The sequence below is a fragment of the Pseudophryne corroboree genome, chromosome 5, assembly GCF_028390025.1.
Source record: "Pseudophryne corroboree isolate aPseCor3 chromosome 5, aPseCor3.hap2, whole genome shotgun sequence".
NCBI lineage: Eukaryota > Metazoa > Chordata > Amphibia > Anura > Myobatrachidae > Pseudophryne > Pseudophryne corroboree.
In genome coordinates this window covers 621,562,895-621,589,167 of record NC_086448.1, presented here as the reverse complement: position 1 = coordinate 621,589,167, position 26,273 = coordinate 621,562,895, and the positions used below count along the sequence as shown (strand labels likewise).

General features: G+C 46.4%; 1 protein-coding gene across 1 annotated transcript in view; it reads left to right on the top strand.

Annotated features, from left to right (window-relative positions):
* SMCHD1 (structural maintenance of chromosomes flexible hinge domain containing 1) overlaps positions 1-26,273 on the top strand; it is an 838,152-nt gene that overhangs the window by 407,559 nt on the left and 404,320 nt on the right. The window contains exon 12 of the mRNA XM_063923554.1: positions 3,159-3,342. Coding sequence (XP_063779624.1) covers positions 3,159-3,342 — 184 coding nt within the window. The remainder of the gene's footprint in view (positions 1-3,158; positions 3,343-26,273) is intronic.

Below are 26,273 nucleotides of genomic sequence, written 5' to 3'. Positions count from 1 at the left end.
TGTCCAAAATGAAGTTGCAGAATAGAGTTGATCTCTTGCACATCCAAGTGTGTGAACAAAACCAGAACGGATGGCAGCAGATAGATGAGCCTAGTAAAAGAAAGCATTTTTAATAAATTAATCCGCCCCAAAAAAGGAGAGAAGGAGAAAACCCCAAACCACAAGTTTCACCTTGAGGATATGACTTCATATGATTCTTGCATCCTAAATAATTAGGCTAAACATGTCTTCATTAAGTTTACTGGCATGTCTGCCCTACAGTCTATTTAAAAAACACTGTTTTAAATACATGTATTCATACTATACATAGTACATTTTACATTTACAAAAAATAAAGACACTGACATTTTTGTTCCTATGATGAAGATTTGAGTAAGTTTCACAGGTGACATTCAATTTAGTGTGAAACAAGTTTGTGAATGTTCAGTTAGAAGGTACTAACTATATCATTGATCAGTGAAGGATCTATGACTGATATATTGATATCATTAAATAAGGTGTCAAATATAGATTACATAGTTTGCTAGGAGAATGAATTAGGAGGTCATTAGGAAGTGAGAGATTGGTATGGGAATATGTAGCTCTATGCCAATCCCAAATCCTTGTATGCAGGAATATACCACTGTAAAAGATTTTCTCCCATAGATTATAAAATGGATAAAATAAGATTTTAAACCTACTGGTAAATCTTTTTCTCGTAGTCCGTAGAGGATGCTGGGGACTCCATAAGGACCATGGGGATAGACGTGCTCCGCAGGAGACATGGGCACTTTAAGAAAGAACTTTAGGTATGGGTGTGCACTGGCTCCTCCCTCTATGCCCCTCCTCCAGACCCCAGTTAGAGAAACTGTGCCCAGAGGAGAGGGACAGTACGAGGAAAGGATTTTTGTTAATCCAAGGGCAAGATTCATACCAGCCCACACCATTCACACCGTATAACTTGTGATATACTAACCAGTCAACAGTTTGAAAATGACATAGCATCAGTCCGAGACCGATGAAACTATAACATAACCCTTTAATAAGCAAAACTATATACAAGTCTTGCAGAAGTAGTCCGCACTTGGGACGGGTGCCCAGCATCCTCTACGGACTACGAGAAAAAGATTTACCGGTAGGTTTAAAATCTTATTTTCTCTTACGTCCTAGAGGATGCTGGGGACTCCGTAAGGACCATGGGGATTATACCAAAGCTCCCAAACGGGCGGGAGAGTGCGGATGACTCTGCAGCACCGATTGAGCAAACAGGACGTCCTCCTCAGCCAGGGTATCAAACTTATAGAATTTTACAAAGGTGTTTGAACCCAACCAAGTAGCAGCTCGGCACAGCTGTAGTGCCGAGTCCCCTCGGGCAGCAGCCCAAGAAGAGCCCACCTTCCTAGTGGAATGGGCCTTGACCGATTTTGGTAATGGCAATCCAGCCGTAGAATGAGCCTGCTGAATCGTGTTACAGATCCAGCGAGCAATAGTCTGCATTGAAGCAGGAGCGCCAACCTTGTTGGCTGCATACAGGACAAACAGTGCTTCTGTTTTTCTGACTCTAGCCGTTCTGGCCACGTACATTTTCAAAGCTCTGACCACATCAAGGGACTCGGAATCCTCCAAGTCTCGCGTAGCCACAGGCACCACAATAGGTTGGTTCATATGAAAAGATGACCCCACCTTAGTCAAAAATTGAGGACGGGTCCGCAATTCCGCTCTATCCATATGGAAAACCAGATAGGGGCTTTTATGAGACAAAGCCGCCAATTCCGACACTCGCCTAGCCGAAGCCGAGGCTAACAACATGACCACCTTCCAAGTGAGATATTTTAACTCCACCGTTAAGTGGTTCAAACCAGTGCGACTTAAGGAAACTCAACACCACGTTAAGGTCCCAAGGCGCCACCGGAGGTACAAAAGGAGGCTGCATATGCAGCACTCCCTTCACAAAAGTATGTACTTCTGGGAGAGAAGCTAATTCCTTCTGAAAGAAAATGGATAAGGCCGAAATCTGAACCTTAATGGAGCCTAATTTAGGCCCAAATTCACTCCAGTTTGTAGGAAGTGAAGGAAACGGCCAAGATGGAACTCTTCCGTAGGAGCATTCCTGGCCTCACACCAAGAAACATACTTTCGCCATATAATGTGATTATGTTTAGCTGTCGCGTCCTTCCTAGCATTTATCAGAGTAGGAATGACCTCATCCAGAATGCCCTTTTCCGCTAGGATCCAGCGTTCAACCGCCATGCAGTCAAACGCAGCCGCGGTAAGTCTTAGAACAGACAGGGCCCCTGTTGCAACAGGTCCTGCCTTAGAGGAAGAGGCCACGGATCTTCTGTGAGCATCTCCTGCAGATCCGGATACCAGGCCCTTCGCTGCCAATCTGGAACAATGAGAATTGTCTGTACTCCTCTTTTTCTTATTATTCTCAACACATTTGGGATGAGAGGAAGAGGAGGAAACGCATAAACCGACTGGAAGACCCACGGTGTCACTAGGGCGTCCACCGCTACCGCCTGAGGGTCTCTAGACCTGACGCAATACCTCTGTAGCTTTTTGTTGAGGCGGGACACCATCATGTCTATCTGGGGCATTCCCCACTGACTTGCAATCTGTGCGAAGACTTCCTGATGAAGTCCCCACTCTCCTGGATGCAGGTCGTGCCTGCTGAGGAAGTCTGCTTCCCAGTTGTCCACTCCCGGAATGAACACTGCTGACAGTGCACTTACATGATTTTCCGCCCAGCGAAGAATCCTGGTGGCTTCCGCCATTGCCACTCTGCTCCTTGTTGCCAGCAGGCTCCCTGAAAATATAAAACCTAACAAATATACTTTCTTTCAGGAAACTCAGGAGAGATCCCTGTAATGCACCCAGTCTCCTCTGGGCACAGTAGTAAGCTGGGGTCTGGAGGAGGGGCATAGAGGGAGGAGCCAGTGCACACCCATACCTAAAGTTCTTTCTTAAAGTGCCCATGTCTCCTGCGGAGCCCGTCTATCCCCATGGTCCTTACGGAGTCCCCAGCATCCTCTAGGACGTAAGAGAAATAAAGGATATGCAGAAAGATAAAGCATATAGTTAAATGAACCATTTCATTACATTAGTCATATGTATTGCTTATATATCAGTATCTTGTCAGACTGACTTTCCTCACTGTTTTCTTTGTCATTTATTTCTAGTTTTGACTGGTGTGCTGCACCTAAAAAGAGAGGAATTGTCCCTACTGAGTGTTATAACAGAATCTCCGGTGTTTTATTTACAAATGACAAGTTTGAAGTCAGCACGAATAAATTGACTTTCTTAGATTTGAGCTTAAAACTACAAGACAAAAATACAATATTTACACGCATATCAAATGGCCAGGTAAGCAGTTTGTATGTGATTTTCTTTCTTTTAACGTCAAGCAAAAAATATGGGCACTCGCTATATCCATTCTTGTGCCAGGTCATCCATTATGCAACCAATGGTTCTGCCTAAAACCCAGTGTACACTGGGTACAGGCAAGTACCCTGAACCCTCCCCGTCTGAAGGTCAACTGGACGTAAGGTTGTCTATTCAGCACCTGATTAGGCTTATCAGGCTGCAGTCTATAAACTTGTACACATTTAAGGGGCACAAGGGGGAAAGCATCCTGGTTCCTCTTCTTTTGAGGGTCCCCAAGATTGAATATCTAGTACCTGATCAACCATTATGTGGATCATGTTGCAGCCTAGGGCGTCTGACATTAGACCCTGTTGTAGTACAGCCATTGAACTTCTTGATTACACCATAATACACCTAGATCACTGTAGCTTTAGGGTCAGGGAACTTCTAATTACAGCGCATGGCCTCAATGCTGTCAGTGGGCAGAGGAGCAACCGGTACTATGACGTTTCACACATTCTTAGAATGTGTTGGAGTGGATGGAGAGTTGGTGCTTGGTACCAGTAAGGCTTCTCATCCAACATATCACATATACTTGCTTAATTTGAACTGAAAATAGTATACGAGAGAAAAGGGGGATTCATACAAATTGTTCTGATTTATTGGTGGGAGGGGTTGGGAATCTTAAAGTAAACTTAATTAGTAATCATTTAACTGTCACACATTTTAAATGTACATGTTGTGAGATATAATAATGAGAAATGGGGCCCAGGATAAAAAAATTGATGGGAACTTGTGATTTTTATGGGCAGTACTGGGTGTGAAGAAATATCTTTGTAGTTTTCTGTTGTACTTCATACCAGAGATCATTCAAAACAAGTATTTATTTTCAATGTAGCTGATTGTAATTAAGATTCTTATTATCCGGAATCTAATTTCAAGGTTGGTGCTTTTAAACATAGGGTGGAAATTCAATTGTTCACAGATCTATTGACAGATATGCTTAAATGTCATGTTTCCAAAATTGTTCTAAACAAATAGTAAATTACATGGCCAAAAGTATGTGTAAAGCTATTCTAATGTGTTTGCCCATTTCAGCCACATCCATTGCTAAAAGGTGCATGATATCAACCTTACAGCAATGCAATCTCTATGGTCAAACTTTAGTAGAATCTGTCGTAATGAATAGCCCAGCTACTTTCAAACTGGTACTGTAATAGGTTCTAAGAATAGTACATGACGAAAAGTGTTAGGAATTCTAAAATCACTAATGGCAGCTGCCTTTCTTTTAAAGCAAAACATGCCTACTAGTACTAAGATGCCTCATCTCCAGGTAGTAGAGGATTATAAATAATTAGGAATTTATTATTAATTTGAAGGACATTAACCAGGTCTCAAAGATGTACAAGTTCAATATATACATAAGCAGAGTATATGATAACAGTTGACATTATCCAATATAATACCATCCTTTATTGTATAAATGGCAAATAGTTACGAAGCAGTCAGAGTTAAGTTGCAACTGGACAACAATCATGCACTTCTAGATCACACACTAAGTACTTGCAGTTATAGAAAACCCATTGATGGTGAGAACACTGATATTTACTTATGATAATGACTGATTGATAGAGTAGTAGTATCGGCTCTTCAAATATGAACTGATAATTGGCAAACAAATCCGGCTGTACAGTACATGCCATGGTCAAGGACTGGAGACAGACATAATATTAGACATTCCTAGTTCAGGACTGGCAGCAACAAATCATGGTCATAAGAATAGCCAAGGCCGTGATAAGGAACACGTGTAATATATGGAACCAGGTCAGCAGCAATGAAAAGGTCACAGGTCACTACATCTGGGTAGAGAGGAGGAGGCTAACGGACAGTATGGGCATTAACCACTAAACTGACTTTTTTTTTTCTCAAAAAAACATTCAGAAATTTTTTGTTTTTTTTAATGAGCGAATTAGGTGCAGAACATTTATTTAATGTTATCCAAAATTATTTTATTTGAATTTTTTTTTATATATTTGTAAAAAAAAAAAAAAAACGTTTATTTTTTTTAATTTTTTTTTACAAGCATCGGACAGCACCATCTGAAACATTGCGACTATCGTTTTAAAAGCCGGGACAGCCAACAGGTACACTGGGGGCCAGTTTAATTAACACTTTCCTAGTGGCTGCTACTGTCTGCAGCTGCTGGGTGGTTGGGGGGTTCTGCCGTGCTGACTGACTGACAGCACAGCAAACACTGGGGGAGGGTGCTGGGAGGCAGAGGGACCTTACGGTCCCTCTGAGAGCTGCAGCAGGGGGAAGTTTGTCTTCCCACGCTCTATGTGACTGGTCGCATCCCGTGCGACCAGCCCAGGTCAGATAAAGCACTTGCTGATGTGGTCGCATCTGATGCGACCATGCCAGGCAAGTGGTTAAAGAGAAATGCCCTGGAGTCTGTTGCGCTGTGCCAGTCATTACAATAGCGAAGTACCGTAGGGATCAAAATGGGTTTACTGGAGTTACAATCACATATATGATATAATATAGAGCGGAAAAAACTTCAATCCACCTTTATGTGGCGGACCTACGTACCAGAATTGGTGGGGTGTCAATAGTGCCATAGTGCCCACCCGATTACGCTTGTAATATCACTTCCTTTGTTCTTGCAAACTCCAATAGTAATTATTTTCTATCAATCCTTCACCATTTCACAGAGAGCTAGAGGTGCAATGAGCGGTTGAGGCCTCAGATATACATGATGGCCTCTCGCCTCAACAAGAAGCTTCGGAGGTACTGTTCTAGGTCAAGAGACCCACAGGCAGTGGCAGTGGACGCCCTGGTAACTCCGTGGGTGTCCCAGTCAGTGTGTGTGTGTGTTCCCTCCACTTCCACTCATCCCTAGAATTCCAAAACTAATATAAAGAACAAGAGTTCACGCGATCCGTTTTGCTCCAGATTGGCCAAGAAGGGCTTGGTACGCAGATCTGCTGGGATTACTCTTGGAGGATCCGAGGCCTCTTCCTCTTTGCGAGAACCTTCTTCAACAGGGGCCGTTCGCTTATGAAGACTTACCGCGGCTATGTTTGACGACATGGAGGTTTAACGCCAGATCTTAGCTCGGAAAGGCATTCCAAAACAGGTCATTCCTACAGGCTAGGAAGGGAGTAACGTCAAAACATTACCATTTGGGAAAAAGTATGTGTCTGGGCGTGAATCTAAGAAGTTTCCTATGGTGGAGTTTCATCCAGGACGTTTTCTCCTCTTTCTGCAAGCAGGTGTGGATGTGGACCTATGCTTGGGCTCCATAAAAGTCCAGATTTCGGCCTTGTCCATTTTCTTCCAGAAACAATTGGCTGCCCTCCCTGAGGTTCAGACATTCTTGAAAGGAGTTCTGCACATCCAACCACCCTTTGTGCCTCCTACGGCACCTTGGGATCTTAATGTGGTGTTGCAGTCCCGGAAACCGTATTGGTTCGAACCTTTGGAGGAGGTGGACGTAAAGTTACTTACTTGGAAGGCTGTCACAGAGGGCATTGTCGCACAAGAGCCCTTACTTGATTTTCCATGAGGATAGTGTTGAGCTCAGAACGCGTCGGCGATTTCTTCCAAAGGTTGTATCGGCAACCAACCTATTGTGGTGCCAGTAGCTACTGACACCTCAATTTCTCAAAGTCCTTGGATGTTGTGAGGGCTTTGAAAATATATGTGAAGAAAACTTCTCATCACAGAAAGTCGGACTCTGTTTGTCCTTTATGATCCCAACAAGGTTGGTTGTCCTGCTTCTAAGCAGACAACTTCTCGCTGGATCAGGTTTTCTATCTAGCATGCTTATTCTACGCCAGGCTTGCTGTGTCCAAAATCTGTTAAGGCCCACTCTACTCGTAAAGTGGGTTCTTCCTGGGCGGCTGCATGGGGTGTCTCAGCTCTACAGCTTTGCCGAGCAGCTACTTGGTCCGGGTCGAACACGTTTGCTAACTTCTACAAGTTCGTTACTTTGGCCTCTGCGGACCTAAAGTTTAGTTAATCTGTTCTGCAGGTGCCTCAGCACTCTCCCTCCCATACTGGGAGCTTTGGTACATTCCCATGGTACTAAATGGAACCCCAGCATCCTCTAGGACATAAGAGAAAATAGGATTTTAATTACCTACCAGTAAATTCTTTTCTCTAACGTCCTAGTGGATGCTGGGGACTCCGTCAGGACCATGGGGATTAGCGGCTCCGCAGGAGACAGGGCACAAAAATAAAGCTTTAGGATCAGGTGGTGTGCACTGGCTCCTCCCCCTATGACCCTCCTCCAAGCCCCAGTTAGGTTTTTGTGCCCGTCCGAGCAGGGTGCAATCTAGGTGGCTCTCCTAAAGAGCTGCTTAGAAAAAGTTTTTTATTTTCAGTGAGTCCTGCTGGCAACAGGCTCACTGCATCGAGGGACTTAGGGGAGAGAAGTGAACTCACCTGCGTGCAGGATGGATTGGCTTCTTAGGCTACTGGACACCATCAGCTCCAGAGGGATCGAACACAGGCCCAGCCATGGAGTCCGGTCCCGGAGCCGCGCCGCCGACCCCCCTTGCAGATGCCGAAGATTGAAGAGGTCCAGAAACAGGCGGCAGAAGACTTTTCAGTCTTCATGAGGTAGCGCACAGCACTGCAGCTGTGCGCCATTGTTGTCAGCACACTTCACACAGCGGTCACTGAGGGTGCAGGGCGCTGGGGGGGGCGCCCTGGGCAGCAATGTATAATACCTTTTTTATGGCTAAAAATACATCACATATAGCCCTTGAGGCTATATGGATGTATTTAACCCCTGCCAGATCTCACAAACTCCGGGAGAAGAGCCCGCCGAAATAGGGGGCGGGGCTTATTCTCCTCAGCACACAGCGCCATTTTCCTGCTCAGCTCCGCTGTGAGGAAGGCTCCCAGGACTCTCCCCTGCACTGCACTACAGAAACAGGGTAAAACAGAGAGGGGGGGGCACTTTTTTGGCGATATTACTATATTTAAGCTGCTATAAGGATACAACACTTATATAGGGTTGTTCCCATATATATTATAGCGCTTGGGTGTGTGCTGGCAAACTCTCCCTCTGTCTCCCCAAAGGGCTAGTGGGGTCCTGTCTTCAATAGAGCATTCCCTGTGTGTCTGCTGTGTGTCGGTACGTGTGTGTCGACATGTATGAGGACGATGTTGGCGTGGAGGCGGAGCAATTGCCTGTAATGGTGATGTCACCCCCCAGGGAGTCGACACCGGAATGGATGGCTTTGTTTATGGAATTACGTGATAATGTCAGCACATTACAAAAATCAGTTGACGACATGAGACGGCCGGCAAACCAGTTAGTACCTGCCCAGGCGTCTCAGACACCGTCAGGGGCTGTAAAACGCCCTTTACCTCAGTCGGTCGACACAGACCCAGACACGGACACTGAATCTAGTGTCGACGGTGAAGAAACAAACGTATTTTCCAGTAGGGCCACACGTTATATGATCACGGCAATGAAGGAGACTTTACATATCTCTGATACTGCAAGTACCACAAAAAGGGGTATTATGTGGGGTGTGAAAAAACTACCTGTAGTTTTTCCTGAATCAGAGGAATTGAATGATGTATGTGATGAAGCGTGGGTTAACCCAGATAGAAAAGTGCTAATTTCAAAAAAGTTATTGGCATTATACCCTTTCCCGCCAGAGGTTAGGGCGCGCTGGGAAACACCCCCTAGGGTGGATAAGGCGCTCACACGCTTATCAAAACAAGTGGCGTTACCGTCTCCTGATACGGCCGCCCTCAAGGATCCAGCTGATAGGAGGCTGGAAACTACCTTAAAAAGTATATACACACATACTGGTGTTATACTGCGACCAGCCATCGCCTCAGCCTGGATGTGCAGTGCTGGGGTGGTCTGGTCGGATTCCCTGACTGAAAATATTGATACCCTGGATAGGGACAGTATTTTATTGACTTTAGAGCAATTAAAGGATGCTTTTCTTTATATGCGAGATGCTCAGAGGGATATTTGCACTCTGGCATCGAGAGTAAGTGCGATGTCCATATCTGCCAGAAGAAGTTTATGGACGCGACAGTGGTCAGGTGATGCGGATTCCAAACGGCATATGGAAGTATTGCCGTATAAAGGGGAGGAATTATTTGGCGTCGGTCTATCGGATCTGGTGGCCACGGCAACTGCCGGAAAATCCACCTTTTTACCTCAGACCCCCTCCCAACAGAAAAAGACACCGTCTTTTCAGCCGCAGTCCTTTCGGTCCTATAAGAACAAGCGGGCAAAAGGACAGTCATATCTGCCCCGAGGCAGAGGAAAGGGTAAGAGAGGGCAGCAAGCAGCTCCTTCCCAGGAACAGAAGCCCGCCCCGGGTTCTGCAAAGCCCTCAGCATGACGCTGGGGCTTTACAAGCGGACTCAGGAGCGGTGGGGGGTCGACTCAAGAATTTCAGCGCGCAGTGGGCTTGCTCACAGGTGGACCCCTGGATCCTGCAGGTAGTATCTCAGGGTTACAGGTTGGAATTCGAGAAGTCTCCCCCTCGCCGGTTCCTAAAGTCTGCTTTGCCAACGTCTCCCTCAGACAGGGCGACGGTATTGGAAGCCATTCACAAGCTGTTTTCTCAGCAGGTGATAGTCAAGGTACCCCTCCTACAACAGGGAAAGGGGTATTACTCCACACTATTTGTGGTACCGAAGCCGGACGGCTCGGTAAGACCTATTCTAAATCTGAAATCTTTGAAACTGTACATACAAAAATTCAAGTTCAAGATGGAGTCACTCAGAGCAGTGATAGCGAATCTGGAAGAAGGGGACTTTATGGTGTCCCTGGACATAAAAGATGCTTACCTGCATGTCCCAATTTGCCCTTCACATCAAGGGTACCTCAGGTTCGTGGTGCAAAACTGTCATCATCAGTTTCAGACGCTGCCGTTTGGATTGTCCACGGCACCTCGGGTCTTTACCAAGGTAATGGCCGAAATGATGATTCTTCTGCGAAGAAGAGGCGTATTAATTATCCCTTACTTGGACGATCTCCTGATAAGGGCAAGGTCCAGAGAACAGCTGGAGGACGGAGTAGCACTAACCCAAGTAGTGCTGCAACAACACGGGTGGATTCTGAATTTTCCAAAATCTCAGTTGACCCCGACAACACGTCTGCTGTTCCTGGGAATGATTCTGGACACGGTTCAGAAAAAGGTGTTTCTTCCGGAGGAAAAAGCCAAGGAGTTATCCGAACTTGTCAGGAACCTCCTAAAACCAGGAAAAGTGTCTGTGCATCAATGCACAAGAGTCCTGGGAAAGATGGTGGCTTCTTACGAAGCGATTCCATTCGGCAGATTCCACGCACGAACTTTTCAGTGGGATCTGCTGGACAAATGGTCCGGATCGCATCTGCAGATGCATCAGCGGATAACCTTATCGCCACGGACAAGGGTGTCTCTTCTGTGGTGGTTGCAGAGTGCTCATCTGTTAGAGGGCCGCAGATTCGGCATACAGGACTGGGTCCTGGTGACCACGGATGCCAGTCTGAGAGGCTGGGGAGCGGTCACACAGGGAAGAAACTTCCAGGGAGTATGGTCAAACCTGGAGATATCTCTTCACATAAATATACTGGAGCTAAGAGCGATTTACAATGCTCTAAGCCTGGCAAAACCCCTGCTTCAGGGTCAGCCGGTGTTGATCCAGTCGGACAACATCACGGCAGTCGCCCACGTAAACAGACAGGGCGGCACAAGAAGCAGGAGAGCAATGGCAGAAGCTGCAAGGATTCTTCGCTGGGCGGAAGATCATGTGATAGCACTGTCAGCAGTGTTCATTCCGGGAGTGGACAACTGGGAAGCAGACTTCCTCAGCAGACACGATCTACACCCGGGAGAGTGGGGACTTCATCCAGAAGTCTTCCACATGATTGTGAACCGTTGGGAAAAACCAAAGGTGGACATGATGGCGTCTCGCCTCAACAAAAAACTGGACAGGTATTGCGCCAGGTCAAGAGACCCTCAGGCAATAGCTGTGGACGCTCTGGTAACGCCGTGGGTGTTCCAGTCAGTGTATGTGTTTCCTCCTCTGCCTCTCATACCAAAAGTACTGAGAATTATACGGCAAAGGGGAGTAAGAACGATACTCGTGGCTCCGGATTGGCCAAGAAGAACTTGGTACCCGGAACTTCAGGAGATGCTAACGGAAGATCCGTGGCCTCTACCTCTAAGACGGGACCTGCTTCAGCAGGGACCGTGTCTATTCCAAGACTTACCGCGGCTGCGTTTGACGGCATGGCGGTTGAACGCCGAATTCTAAGGGAAAAAGGCATTCCGGAAGAGGTCATTCCTACACTGGTAAAAGCCAGGAAGGAGGTGACTGCACAACATTATCACCGCATTTGGAGAAAATATGTTGCGTGGTGTGAGGCCAGGAAGGCCCCCACGGAGGAATTTCAATTGGGTCGATTCCTACATTTCCTGCAAACAGGATTGTCTATGGGCCTCAAGTTGGGGTCCATTAAGGTTCAAATTTCGGCCCTGTCGATTTTCTTCCAGAAAGAATTGGCTTCAGTTCCTGAAGTCCAGACTTTTGTAAAAGGAGTACTACATATACAGCCCCCGGTTGTGCCCCCAGTGGCTCCGTGGGACCTTAATGTAGTTTTGGATTTTCTCAAATCCCATTGGTTTGAGCCACTCAAATCGGCGGATTTGAAATATCTTACATGGAAAGTAACCATGCTACTGGCCCTGGCTTCAGCCAGGAGAGTGTCAGAATTGGCGGCTTTATCGTATAAAAGCCCATATCTGATTTTCCATTCGGACAGGGCAGAACTGCGGACGCGTCCTCATTTTCTGCCTAAGGTGGTGTCAGCGTTTCACCTGAACCAGCCTATTGTGGTGCCTGCGGCTACTAGCGATTTGGAGGATTCCAAGTTGCTGGACGTTGTCAGGGCATTGAAAATATATATTTCAAGGACGGCTGGAGTCAGAAAATCTGACTCGCTGTTTATACTGTATGCACCCAACAAGCTGGGTGCTCCTGCTTCTAAGCAGACGATTGCTCGTTGGATTTGTAGCACAATTCAACTTGCACATTCTGTGGCAGGCCTGCCACAGCCTAAATCTGTCAAGGCCCATTCCACAAGGAAGGTGGGCTCATCCTGGGCGGCTGCCCGAGGGGTCTCGGCATTACAACTCTGCCGAGCAGCTACGTGGTCGGGGGAGAACACGTTTGTAAAATTCTACAAATTTGATACCCTGGCTAAAGAGGACCTGGAGTTCTCTCATTCGGTGCTGCAGAGTCATCCGCACTCTCCCGCCCGTTTGGGAGCTTTGGTATAATCCCCATGGTCCTGACGGAGTCCCCAGCATCCACTAGGACGTTAGAGAAAATAAGATTTTACTTACCGATAAATCTATTTCTCGTAGTCCGTAGTGGATGCTGGGCGCCCATCCCAAGTGCGGATTGTCTGCAATACTTGTACATAGTTATTGTTACAAAAAAATCGGGTTGTTATTGTTGTGAGCCGTCTGTTCAGAGGCTCCTACGTTGTCATACTGTTAACTGGGTTCAGATCACAAGTTGTACGGTATGATTGGTGTGGCTGGTATGAGTCTTACCCGGGATTCAAAATCCTTCCTTATTGTGTACGCTCGTCCGGGCACAGTATCCTAACTGAGGCTTGGAGGAGGGTCATAGGGGGAGGAGCCAGTGCACACCACCTGATCCTAAAGCTTTATTTTTGTGCCCTGTCTCCTGCGGAGCCGCTAATCCCCATGGTCCTGACGGAGTCCCCAGCATCCACTACGGACTACGAGAAATAGATTTATCGGTAAGTAAAATCTTATTTTTTCGTAGTCTGTGGAGGATGCTGGGCGCCCGCCCAGTGTTTCGTTTTCCTGCATTGTTGCTTGGTTAAGTATTGGTTCAGCTGTTGCTGTTCCTATTTCATGCTGTTTAGCAGGGTTTCTTCTAGTTCCTGCTGGTTAGTTGCATGCTGGTTAACATGGTTTCTTCATGTTTCATGCTGGTTAACATGGTTTCTTCATGTTACATGCTGGTTAACATGGTTTCTTCATGTTTCATGCTGGTTAACATGGTTTCTTCATGTTGCATGCTGATTAACATGGTTACTTCATGTTTCATGCTGGTTGGCATGGTTTCTCCATGTTGCATGCTGGTTGGAATGGTTTCTCCATGTTGCATGCCGGTCAGCATGGTTTTTCAATTCGGTCTGAGCTGGTGTGATTCTCACCACTATCTGTGTATTTCCTTCTCTCGAAGTATGTCCGTCTCCTCGTCCACAGTTTCTAGACAGTCTGGTAGAAGGGACATAGAGGGAGGAGCCAGCCCACACTATTAAACTCTTAAAGTGCCCTTGGCTCCCAAGGGACCCGGCTATACCCCATGGTACTAAATGGAACCCCAGCATCCTCTACGGACTACGAGAAAAGGATTTACCGGTAGGTAATTAAAATCCTATTTTCTCATGATTTGGCCTTAAACCTGTTTGTTCCAGTGATGGAAAAACTTAATGCTGAGGTGTAAATGACACAGAATTGTGTGCTTTCAACTATGTGGCAGTACTTTCTGAAGACCATTTCTCCACAAAGCTAATTCATCAAAAAATAATTAGCTGACACCGGTGTGGGAGAAATTGACTGGCCTCTATAAAGCACTGACTTGAACACATTCGTATAAATAGGAAATGCCTACTGTGAGCCATGCCTTATCGCTTAACATTGGTGCCTGACCTCCTTAATGCTTTGTGTCTCAGTGTGAAATAGTGAAGTAGAATTCGTAATATATGAATGGGGTATAAATGTAAGAGAATTAGTTTGTTTTCCCTTACAATGTTACATAGAAACAGTATCTAAAACTGCGCTTAGGAACATACACCCATCATCCATACTATTGAAACCGCTGACAGGTGAAGTAAAAATGAAGTTACAATGTCACCTTTCAAGTGATGGGATATGTTAGGCAGCAAGTGAACAGTCAGTTTTTGAAGTTAATGTGTTGGAAGCAAGAAAAATGAGCAACGTAAGGTTCTGAGCGACCTACAAGACGCTGTCCAAGAAAGGGCAAATGATAGAAACCTACATAAAAACATAGAATTTGACGGCAGATAAGAACCACATCGAGTCTGCCCCTTTTGACCATATTTTATCTGAAACCTTATTTGATCCTTATTTCTTTGTAAATATGTCTATCCCATACATGTTTAAATTGCACTACTGTCTTAGCCTCTACCACCTCTGATTCGAGGCTACTCCACTTGTCCACTACCCTTTCTGCAAAGTCATTTTTCCCCTTAACCTACCTCCCTCCAGTTTCAGTGCATGTCTCGTGTTCTAGTACTTCTCTTCATTTTAAGAATGTTTCCCTCCTGGACTTTAACCACTTGCCTGGCATGGTCGCATCAGATGCGACCATACCAGCAAGTGTCTTATCTGACCTGGTCTCACAGGATGCGACCAGTCAGATGGACAGTGTTTGCAGCTGTAGGGAAGGGAAACTGCCGTCCGCTGCTGCTGTCAGATGGACCAGAAGGTCTCTCTGCCTCCCTGCAACCTGTGTGAAAGTAATGTTGCGATATCACCAATGTTCCGATGTTACCGATCTTCCTGACCAATGTTCTGATGTTTGAGAAAACCTATATTAAAAAAAAATTAATAATATTAAATATATATATATATATATATATATATAGACAGGTTGAGTTTCCCTTATCCAAAATGTTTGGTACCAGAGGTATTTTGGATATCAGATTTTTCCGTATTTTTGGAATAATTGCATACCATAATGAGATATCATGGTGATGGGACCTAAGTCTAAGCACAGAATGCATTTATGTTTCATATACACCTTATACACACAGCCTAAAGTCAGTTTTAGCCAATATTTTCTCTAACGTCCTAGTGGATGCTGGGGACTCCGTAAGGACCATGGGGAATAGACGGGCTCCGCAGGAGACAGGGCACTTTAAGAAAGAATTTGGATACTGGTGTGCTCTGGCTCCTCCCTCTATGTCCCTCCTCCAGACCTCAGTTTGAATCTGTGCCCGAACGAGCTGGGTGCTACTTAGTGAGCTCTCCTGAGCTTGCTATAAGAAAGTATTTTGTTAGGTTTTTTATTTTCAGAGAGATCTGCTGGCAACAGACTCTCTGCTACGTGGGACTGAGGGGAGAGAAGCAGCCCTACTCACTGAAGATAGGTCCTGCTTCTTAGGCTACTGGACACCATTAGCTCCAGAGGGATCGTACACAGGATCGCACCCTTGGTCGTCCAATCCCGGAGCCGCGCCGCCGTCCCCCTCGCAGAGCCAGAAGACAGAAGCCGGCAGACAGAAGCAAGAAGACTTCGAAATCGGCGGCAGAAGACTCCAGTCTTCATATGAGGTAGCGCACAGCACTGCAGCTGTGCGCCATTGCTCCCACACTAAACCCACATACTCCGGTCACTGTAGGGTGCAGGGCGCAGGGGGGGGGGGGCGCCCTGGGCAGCAATTAGAGACCTCTTTGGCAAAAGTTTCCATAATATACAGTTGGGCACTGTATATATGCATGAGCCCCCGCCAAAATTGTACATGAAAGCGGGACAGAAGCCCGCCGTCGAGGGGGCGGTGCTTCTTCCTCAGCACTCACGAGCGCCATGTTTTTTCTCCACAGCACCGCTGAGAGGAAGCTCCCCAGTCTCTCCCCTGCAGTTACACAGTAGAAGAGGGTAAAAGGAGAGGGGGGGCACATAATTAGGCGCAAAAATTAATATAAACAGCAGCTACTGGGTTAACATTAAGTTACTGTGTTATTCCTGGGTTAATAGCGCTGGGGTGTGTGCTGGCATACTGTCTCTCCAAAGGGCCTTATGGGGGAATAGTTTTCAGATGAGCATTCCCTGAGTGTGTGGTGTGTCGGTACGTGTGTGTCGACATGTCTGAGGTAAAAGGCTCCCCTAAGGAGGAGATGGAGCAAATATGTGTGTGAGGGTGTCTCCGTCGACAACGCCGACACCTGTTTGGATATGTGTAATTAAGTGCTAAGGTGAATTTATTGCACAAAAGATTAGAGAACAGACAGGGAATCTACCCATGTCTGTCCCTATGTCGCAGAGACCTTTAGAGTCTCTCAATGCTCACTATCCAAAATAATAGACACTGATATCGACACGGAGTTTGACTCCAGTGTCGACTACGATAATGCAAAGTTACAGCCAAAATGGCAGAAAAGTATTCAATTTATGATTATTGTAATAAAAGATGATTTGCATATCACTGATGACTCATCTGTCCCTGACACAAGGGTACACATGTTTAAGGGGAAGAAAGCTGAGGTAAATTTCCCTCCTCTCATGAAGAAAAAGAGTGTGAATCTCTAGACAAGAGACTGCAGTTTCCCACAAAGAATACTCAGGCAGTATCCTTTCCCCACTAGGGCCAGGATATGATGGGAATCTTCCCCTAGGGTGTCACGTTTGCCCAAAAGGTAGCCCTGACGTCACAGCTTTTTTCAGGGATCCTGCAGACAGCGTGCACATTCTGGTACACTACTCAGACCGGTGATTGTGTCGGCATGGGTTTATAGCGCTGTGGCAGCGTGGACAGGTACCTTATCAGCAGAGATTGAGACCCTAGTATGTATGTATATATATATACATCCACCAGATCCGGCACTCCTATTGTCCCAGTGTAGAAACTTGCCAGGTGCCCTCCGTGACGGCCGTGTTGCAACGGCCCACAATATCCACACACCACTCGGCGGCACTCCGGACAAATAAAATGAAGACTACAAAGTCATCTTGGATTTAATCCAAGATGACTTTGTAGTCTTCATTTTATTTGTCCGGAGTGCCGCCGAGTGGTGTGTGGATATATATGTATATATATATATATATATATATATATATATATATTTATTAAAGATGCTGTCTTAAGAGATATGTATATATAAAACATGCCCAAAGAGACATGAGTATACTGGGTCCTAGAGTCAAAGCTATTTCGATTTCTGCTTGACGTGTCCTGTAGAGTATGCAATGGACAGATGATGCTGACTTAAGAGGCATATGGAAGGCTGAGGATTGTGTGGAGAAGGGTTCTCGGACCTGGTCTCCACAGCTATAGCTGGTAATTCTGATATTTTGCCTTATATTCCTGCACAGCCTAGGAAAGCACGACATTATCAAATGCAGCCTTTCGAATAAAGAAACAAGAAAGTCCGAGGTGCGTCCTTTCTTGCCAGAGGCGGGGGCAGAGGAAAGAAGCTGCACAACACAGCTAGTTCCCAGGAACAGAAGTCCTCCCCGGCCTCTACAAAAATCCACTGCATGTCGCTGGGGCTCCACAGGCGGAGCTAGGCCCGGTGGGGGCACGCCTTCGTAAGTTCAGCCACAAGTGGGTTCACTCCCTGTTAGATCCCTGGGCAATAGATATTGTGTCTCAGGGATACAAGCTGGACTTTGAGAAGATGCCCTCTCACCGACGGCCCTGCCGGCTTCCCCCCACGAGAGGGAAACGGTGTTAACTGCAATTCACAATTGTATCTTCAACAGGTGGTGGTCAAGGTTCCCCTCCTTCAACAAGGAGGGGGTTATTATTCGACCATGTTGTAGTCCCGAAACCAGACGGTTCGGTCAGACTCATATTTAATTTAAAATCCCTGAACATATACCTGAAAAGGTTCAAGTTCAAGATGGAATCGCTAAGAGCGGTCATTGCAAGCCTGAAAGGGGGAGATTTTATGGTGACTCGGGACATAAAGGATGCATGCCTTCATGTCCCCATTTATCCACCTCATCATGCGTACCTCAGAATTGCGGTACGGGATTGTCATTACCAATTTCAGACGTTGCCGTTTGGTCTCTCCACGGCCTTGAGAATATTCACCAAGGTAATGGCGGAAATGATGGTGCTCCTGCGGAAGCAAGGTGTCACTATTATCACGTACTTGGACGATCTCCTCATAAAAGCGAGATCAAGAGAGCAGTTGCTGAACAGTGTATCACTTTCTCTGGAAGTGTAACGGCAACACGGCTGGATTCTATATATTCCAAAGTCGCAGTTGGTTCCTACAGCTCATCTGCCTCTCCTAGGCATGATCCTAGACACAGACCAGAAAAGGGTTTATCTCCCGATAGAGAGAGCTCAGGAGCTCGTGACACTGGTCAGGAATCTATTAAAACCAAAACATGTGTCAGTTCATCACTGCACTCGAGTCCTGGGAAGGAGGGTGGCCTCATACGAGGCCATTCCCTTCGGCAGGTTCCATGCAAGGACCTTCCAATGGGACTTACTGGACAAGTGGTCCGGATCACATCTTCAGATTAATCACCCTATCCCCCAGGGCCAGGGTGTCTCTCCTGTGGTGGCTGCAGAGTGCTCACCTTCTCGAAGGTCGCAGATCCGACATTCAGGACTGGGTCCTGGTGACCACGGATGCAAGCCTCCGAGGGTGGGGGGCAGTCACACAGGGAAGAAAATTCCAAGGGCTGTGGTCAAGGCAGGAGACTTGCCTTCACATCAATATCCTGGAACTAAGGGCCATATACAACGCCCTAAGTCAAGCGGAGACCCTGCTTCGCGACCAATCGATTCTGATTCAGTCAGACAATATCACCGCAGTGGCTCATGTAAACCGCCAAGGCGGCACAAGGAGCAGGGTGGCGATGGTAGAAGCCACCAGAATTCTTCGCTGGGCGGAGAATCACGTAAGCGCACTGTCAGCAGTGTTCATTCCGGGAGTGGACAACTGGGAAGCAGACTTCCTCAGCAGGCACGACCTCCACCCGGGAGAGTGGGGACTTCATCAAGAAGTCTTCATGCAGATTGCAAGTCGGTAGGAACTGCCACAGGTGGACATGATGGCAACCCGCCTCAACAAAAAGCTGCAGAGATATTGCGCCAGGTCAAGAGACCCTCAGGCGACCGTGGGTGTTCCCGTCGGTCTATGTATTTCCTCCTCTTCCTCTCATACCCAAGGTGCTGAGAATCATAGGGAAAAGAGGAGTGAGAACAATACTATTTGTTCCGGATTGGCCAGAAAGGACTTGGTATCCAGGTCAGCAAGAACTGCTCACAGAGGACCCGTGGCCTCTGCCTCTAAGACAGGACTTGTGCAACAGGGGCCCTGTCTGTTCCTAGACTTACCGCGGCTGCGTTTGACGGCATGGCGGTTGAACGCCGGATCCTATCAGAAAAAGGCATTCCGGATGAGGTCATTCCTACGCTGATAGAGGCTAGGAAGGGTGTGACGGCTCAACATTATCACCGTATATGGCGAAAATATGTTGCTTGGTGTGAGGCCAGGAATGCCCCTACGGAGGAATTCCAGCTGGGCTGTTTTCCTTCACTTCCTACAGTCGGGAGTGACTTTGGGCCTGAAATTGGGTTCCATTAAGGTCCAGATTTCAGTCCTATCCATTTTCTTTCAAAAAGAACTGGCTTCTCTTCCTGAAGTTCAGACGTTGTAAAGGGAGTGCTGCATATTCAACCCCCTTTTGTGCCTCTAGTGGCACCTTGGTATCTTAACGTGGTGTTGAGTTTCCTGAAGTCACACTGGTTTGAGCCACTCAAAACTGTGGAGTTAAAATTTCTCACGTGGAAGGTGGTCATGCAATAAACTTGGCTTCAGCTAGGCGTGTGTCAGAATTAGCGGCTTTGTCACATAAAAGCCCCTATCTGGTTTTCCATATGGACAGGGCAGAATTGCGGACCCGTCCACAATTTCTGCCAAAAGTGGTGTCATCTTTTCATATGAACCAACCTATTGTGGTGCCTGTGGCTACTCGTGACTTGGAGGATTCCGAGTTGCTGGATGTGGTCAGGGCTTTGAAGGTTTATGTAGCCAGAATGGCTAGAGTCAGGAAAACTGAGTCGCTGTTTATCCTGTATGCATCCAACAAGCTGGGTGCTCCTGCTTCAAAGCAAACTATTGCTCGCTGGATCTGTAACACGATTCAGCAGGCTCATTCTGCGGCTGGTTTGCCGCTTCCAAAATCGGTAAAAGCCCACTCCACAAGGAAGGTGGGCTCTAATTGGGCTGCTGCCCGAGGGGTCTCGGCATTACAGCTTTGCCGAGCAGCTACTTGGTCAGGTTCAAACACACTTGCAAAGTTTTATAAGTTTGATACTCTGGCTGAGGAGGACCTTGTGTTTGCTCATTCGGTGCTGCAGAGTCATCCGCACTCTCCCACCCGTTTGGGAGCTTTGGTATAATCCCCATGGTTTTTACGGAGTCCCCAGCATCCACTAGGACGTTAGAGAAAATAAGATTTTACTTACCGGTAAATCTATTTCTCGTAGTCCGTAGTGGATGCTGGGCGCCCGTCCCAAGTACGGACTTCTTCTGCAATACTTGTATATAGTTATTGCTTAAATAAGGGTTATGTTGTGGTTGCATCAGGGTTGATCTGATGCTCCGTTGTTGTTCATACTGTTAACTGGGTAAGTTTATTACGAGTTATACGGTGTGACTGGTATGAGTCTTGCCCTGGATTCCAAAATCCTTTCCTTGTACTGTCAGCTCTTCCGGGCACAGTTTCTCTAACTGAGGTCTGGAGGAGGGACATAGAGGGAGGAGCCAGAGCACACCAGTATACAAATTATTTCTTAAAGTGCCCTGTCTCCTGCGGAGCCCGTCTATTCCCCATGGTCCTTACGGAGTCCCCAGCATCCACTACGGACTACGAGAAATAGATTTACCGGTAAGTAAAATCTTATTTTTTATAACTTTGTTCATTAAACAAAGTGTGTCTACATTCACACAATTCATTAATGTTTCATATACTCCTTATACACACAGCCTGGAGGTCATTTAATACATTATTTTTAATAACTTTGTCTATTAAACAAAGTTTGTGTACATTGAGCCATCAAAATACAAAGGTTTCACTATCTCACGCTCACTCAAAAAAGTCCGTATTACGGAATATTCCGTATTTCGTAATATTTGGATATGGGATACTCAACCTGTATATATAATTTTTTTTTCTTTTAACTAAATCATTTTGGATAAGGTTAAATCCATGTTCTTCACCTAATTCGATCATAAAAAAAAAACCCTGACAATTTCTGAGCGGTTTATGGGGCAAAAAATAGTCAGTTAAGTGGTTAAAACCCTTGATATTTTTGAAAGTTTCTATCATGTCCCCTCTTTCCCTTCTCTGCTCCAAACTGTACATATCGAGATATTTTAATCTTTCTGGATATGTTTTGTGATGTAGGCCATGCACCATTTTAGTTGCCCTTCTTTGTACAGTCTCTAATGTATTAATATCCTTCTGAAGACATGGCCTCCAGAATTGGACACAGTATTCTAGATGAGGCTGTACCAATGACCTATACAGTGGCATTATTGCTTCCTCCTTTCTGCTGCTGATTCCTCTCCCTGTGCTGCCAAGCAGCCTTCCTCATTTCTTACCTGCCTTTACGTCACCTGAAATAGTGACTCCTATATCCCTTTCCTCCTCAGTAGTTTCCAGTATAGTGCCATTAATACTATATTTAGCTTTTGGATATTTGATACCCTGGTGCATGATGTTGCATTTTTTTGGCATTCGACTGTAATTGCCACGCTCTTGACCATTCCGCTAGTCTACCTAGATACTCAATCATTTTGTTTTACCCCTCCTGGTGTGTCTACCCTGTTGCATACCTTTGTGTAATCTGCAAAAAGGCATACTTTCCCTTTAGTACCATTTGCACTCCATGATGTTTTGGATCCTGTAAATTGCTGGAATTTAAATAATCTACAACTCTTTCTTTTAAGAGGGTTTCCATCAATTTCCCTACTACTGTTGTAAGGCTCACTGGATGATAGTTGCTTCCACTTTTGTGCAGTGGGACTACATTCGCTCTTTTCCAGTCCTGTGGAATTACTTTTGCAGCTAGTGACTGGTTGAATAATTCTGTTAATGGTGCTACCAGCATCCCTTTAAGCTATTTTAGTATCATTTGTTATATCCCATCTGGCCCCATGATTTATCCACTTTCAGCATTGAGAGTTCTGTTAGGACCTTCTCTTTTGTAAATGTACTTGTTTTATATTTCTGAATATCCCTGCAACTTAAATGTGGCCTCTTTATCAATTGATGATGAACTGAGATAGTCACGTGCGCCCGAGGCCCATTGATACATGGGAATAATGAAGTTTAACCCATCTGGTTTGATCCTACAGAAGAGCTACTGTAGCACAAATTGCTGATAAAGAAAGGTATCAGAACACACAATAGATCACAGCTTGCTGCTTAGCCACAGACTCGTCACCGTGCCCATGCTGAACGTGCTCTACCTGCACTCCTCTCAGATACTGATGATATACAGGTTGATGGGAATGATGTGGACTCCATAAGTTGAGATTCCACCCCTACCAAGGGTATCCCTCATATTGGCTATTAGGGATGTGTTAAAGCTGCCCCTGGAGGATGCTAATACTCAGCAGTCATTTTTCCTCCCACAAGACAAACTGACAATCACATTTCTTGATTCCAAGGAATTGGATGACTTATTTCTTATCTTAATTCTTCCAGGCTATTTTAAATAGCAGGTGTCAAAGCGGTTTTTGCATACATTCCCCATTGCCTCTGAAGGCAGAAAATTCTGGGAAGAGTCTCCAGCAGTAGACATTTTTAAAGGACCCGGCAGATAGGAAAATTGAGACCACTCTAAAATCTATTTAGATTGCTGCAGGTGTTGCTCAAAGACCGGTCATTGCAGGTTGCTGGATGACACATGCAATTCATTCCTGCGCTAATCAAATTAAGTAAGGTCTTTCGGGTGATATGACCTTAGTTAATACTGTTACTCTCCTTAATCACATTCAGGACACGTCAAGAGTTCTCTGTGACTCCCTTAAAGAGATTGGCAATATTAATGCTAGGACCACGGCTATGGCTTTGTCTGCGCGCAGAGCCATACGGTTGGCGTCAGTGGTTTGCTGATGCTGACTCCAAACGTAATGTGGAATCTCTTCCCTTCACAGGTGAATGGCTCTTTGGAGGTGAATTGGACGCATGGATTTCCAAAGCTGCTGGGAAATCCACGTTTCTCCCTTCGGGGGCTCCACCTGCTAGACGTACCTACCCAGGACAGTTTGCTCAGTCCTTTCGGTCCTCCAGATTTCGATTTAGGGCCAGAGGGGCCTCCAATGCAGCTAGAGGCTCCAGAGGAAAACTTAAGAAACCAGCCGTTGCCGGATCTCAGGACCTGAACACCAGTTCTACTGCCACAAAGCCTTCAGCATGACGGTGCCCTCCCACCCTGAGGGAATCTCGTGGTGGGAGCTTGGTTACGTCGCTACAGCCACATCTGGGACGGTTCCTGCCAAGATGCTTGGGTAAGGGACCTTACTGTATCTCTCAGAGTTACAAGCTAGAGTTCGACGGTGCTCCTCCCCAACGGTTTTTCAAATCAATCTTACCATCTTTGGAAAATATACGTGGTACGCTACTACTGGCCATAAACAAGTTGGTCCAGTCCCAGGTCATTGTTCCAGTGCCCCTACTACAACAAGGACAGTGTTACTACTCCAGTCTGTTTGTAGTATCAAAATCAGACGGGTCTGTGAGACTCATTCTGAATCTGAAGTCCTTGGATCCTTACCTGAAGGTTTTCAAATTCAAGATGGAATCTTTGAGAGCGGTGATCGCATGACTGGAACAACGGTAATTCCTTGTGTCCCTGGATATCAAGGACGCTTACCTACATATCCCAATTTGGCCTCCTCAGCAGGCCTAGCTGTGGTTTGCCCTACTGAATGATCACTACCAGTTTCAGGCGTTACTCTTCGGCCTGTCTACAGCTCTGAGGGTGTTCACAACGGTGATGGCGGAAATTATGTTTCAACTCATGGTCCGGGGGGTCAATGTAATTCCATACCTGGACGATCTACTGATTAAAGCGAGTTCCAGAGAGCTTGTATTGCTCCACATAGATCGGACTATCCAACTTCTGTCTCACCACGGGGCGGAACCTTAATCTGCAGAAGTCCCACATGGAACCGTCTTAGTGGCTCCTGTTTCTGGGTATTCTACTGGATACTGTAGCACAAAAAATGTTCCTCCCAGAGGAAAATGGGAGAACACTTCAAGAAATGGTTCGCATTGTGCTCCGACCTACTCGAGTCTCCATTCATCTTTGCATAAAATTGTTGGGAAAGATGGCCTCGTATGAGGCGATTCAATTCGAAAGTTTTCATTCCAGACCATTTCAATTAGACATCCTGAACAAGTGGTCCAGTTCCCATCTTCAGAGGCAACCGATGATTCGGCTGTCACATCAGGCCAGAATTTCTCTCCTGTGGTGGCTACAGTCCTCCAACCTGCTGGAAGGTCGACTCTTTGGGATTCAGGATTGGATCCTTTTCACGACGGATGCGAGTCTGAGAGGATGGGGAGCTGTCACCCAAGGGGCGCAGTTCCTACTTACGAGCAACATCCTGGAGCTTCGTGCTATCTACAATGCTCTGATTCAGGCATCCCCTCTACTCCGGGATCAGGCGATCCAGGTGCAGTCGGACAATGCCACGGCGGTGGCGTACATCAGTCGACAAGTAGGGACAAAAAGCAGGGCCTGCATGCGAGAGGTGTCCAGAATACTCCTCTGATCAGAAAGAAATGCAAGAGCACTGTCCACAGCCTTCATTCGGGGAGAGACAACTGGGAAGTGGACTTCCTAAGTCGCCACGACCTCCAACCGGGGGAGTGGGGACTACACCCTCAAGTGTTTCAACAGATCATCGAGGTGTGGGGATGCCCACAGATCGACTTGATGGCCTCTCGTCTCAACAAGAAGCTTCTCTGCTATTGCTCACGAACCAGGGACCCTCAGGCGAGCGCAGTGGATGCGCTGACATCACCTTGGCCTTACCAGATGGTCTACCTGTTTCATGTTGGTGTGCTGGTGTGAAAATCTCACCACACTAATTGTTATGTTCCTTCTCTCATTTATGTCATTCTCCTTCGGGCACTGTTTTACCTATAACTGAGCTGTAGGAGGAGGCATGGAGGGGAGGAGCCAACACACCCAGTTGAATAAATTTAAAGTGCACTGGGTCCTTTGGACCCGTCTATACCCCATCATACTAATCTGTCCCCAATATCCCTTATGGACTACGAAAAACGGATTTACCAGTAGGTACTTAAAATCCTATTTTTGTTGTGTGCTGGTTCATTTTCTCACCACTTTCTTGTTCATTTTCCTCCTCTCAAAGTATGTCAGCCTCCCCGGGCACAGTTTTCCTAGACTGAGTCTGCAGGAGTGGCATAGAGGGGAGGAGCCAGCACACACTGAAGAAATTTAAAGTGCCATGGTACTATGGCCATCCCAGTATCCCCTACGGACTACGAGAAAAAGATTTACCGTTGGGTGTTAAAATCCTATTTTTTGAATTTTTATGTGGCTGACACCTTTGCGTAGGATGACGCAGGCTTTGGGCGTAAGGTTTTGAGCACAGTCCAGGAGTGTTCCCACCCCTGAGGAGGGGACAGCTTTTGGACGTCCCAGTGTAATGAATCCTGTGCCTCCTAGAGGACGAGAAAGAAAACATGGTATTACCTTGTTAAATCCTTTTCTTTGAGTCCGTAGGGGGCACAGGAAACCCTCCCAGACTCACTTGACCTGCAGAACAATTGCTACTAGGTTAAGTGTGTCCTAGCCAAAATTGGCAGCGAGGCGGGATAAAGGGGACGGGAGGCCCAAGGGTTGCTGGATAATAAAATGTAACCCATTGGTGCCCGGACGCCTTTCGCATCCAACCTATACCCAGTGTAATGAATGCAGGGACGGGGCAACCCGAATGATGGGTTATGCGATGTGAACGGGGGTGTGTCGGGGGAGCGATTGCGGCGGCTGCGTGACGTCACACGCAGCCGTCTCTACAGGGAAAATGGCGCCTGGACTCCTGTGGCCGCAGTTAAGCTGCGCCAACAGGAGTCAACCTTAGTTTCTGCTAACAAGCAGAAATTGCGAG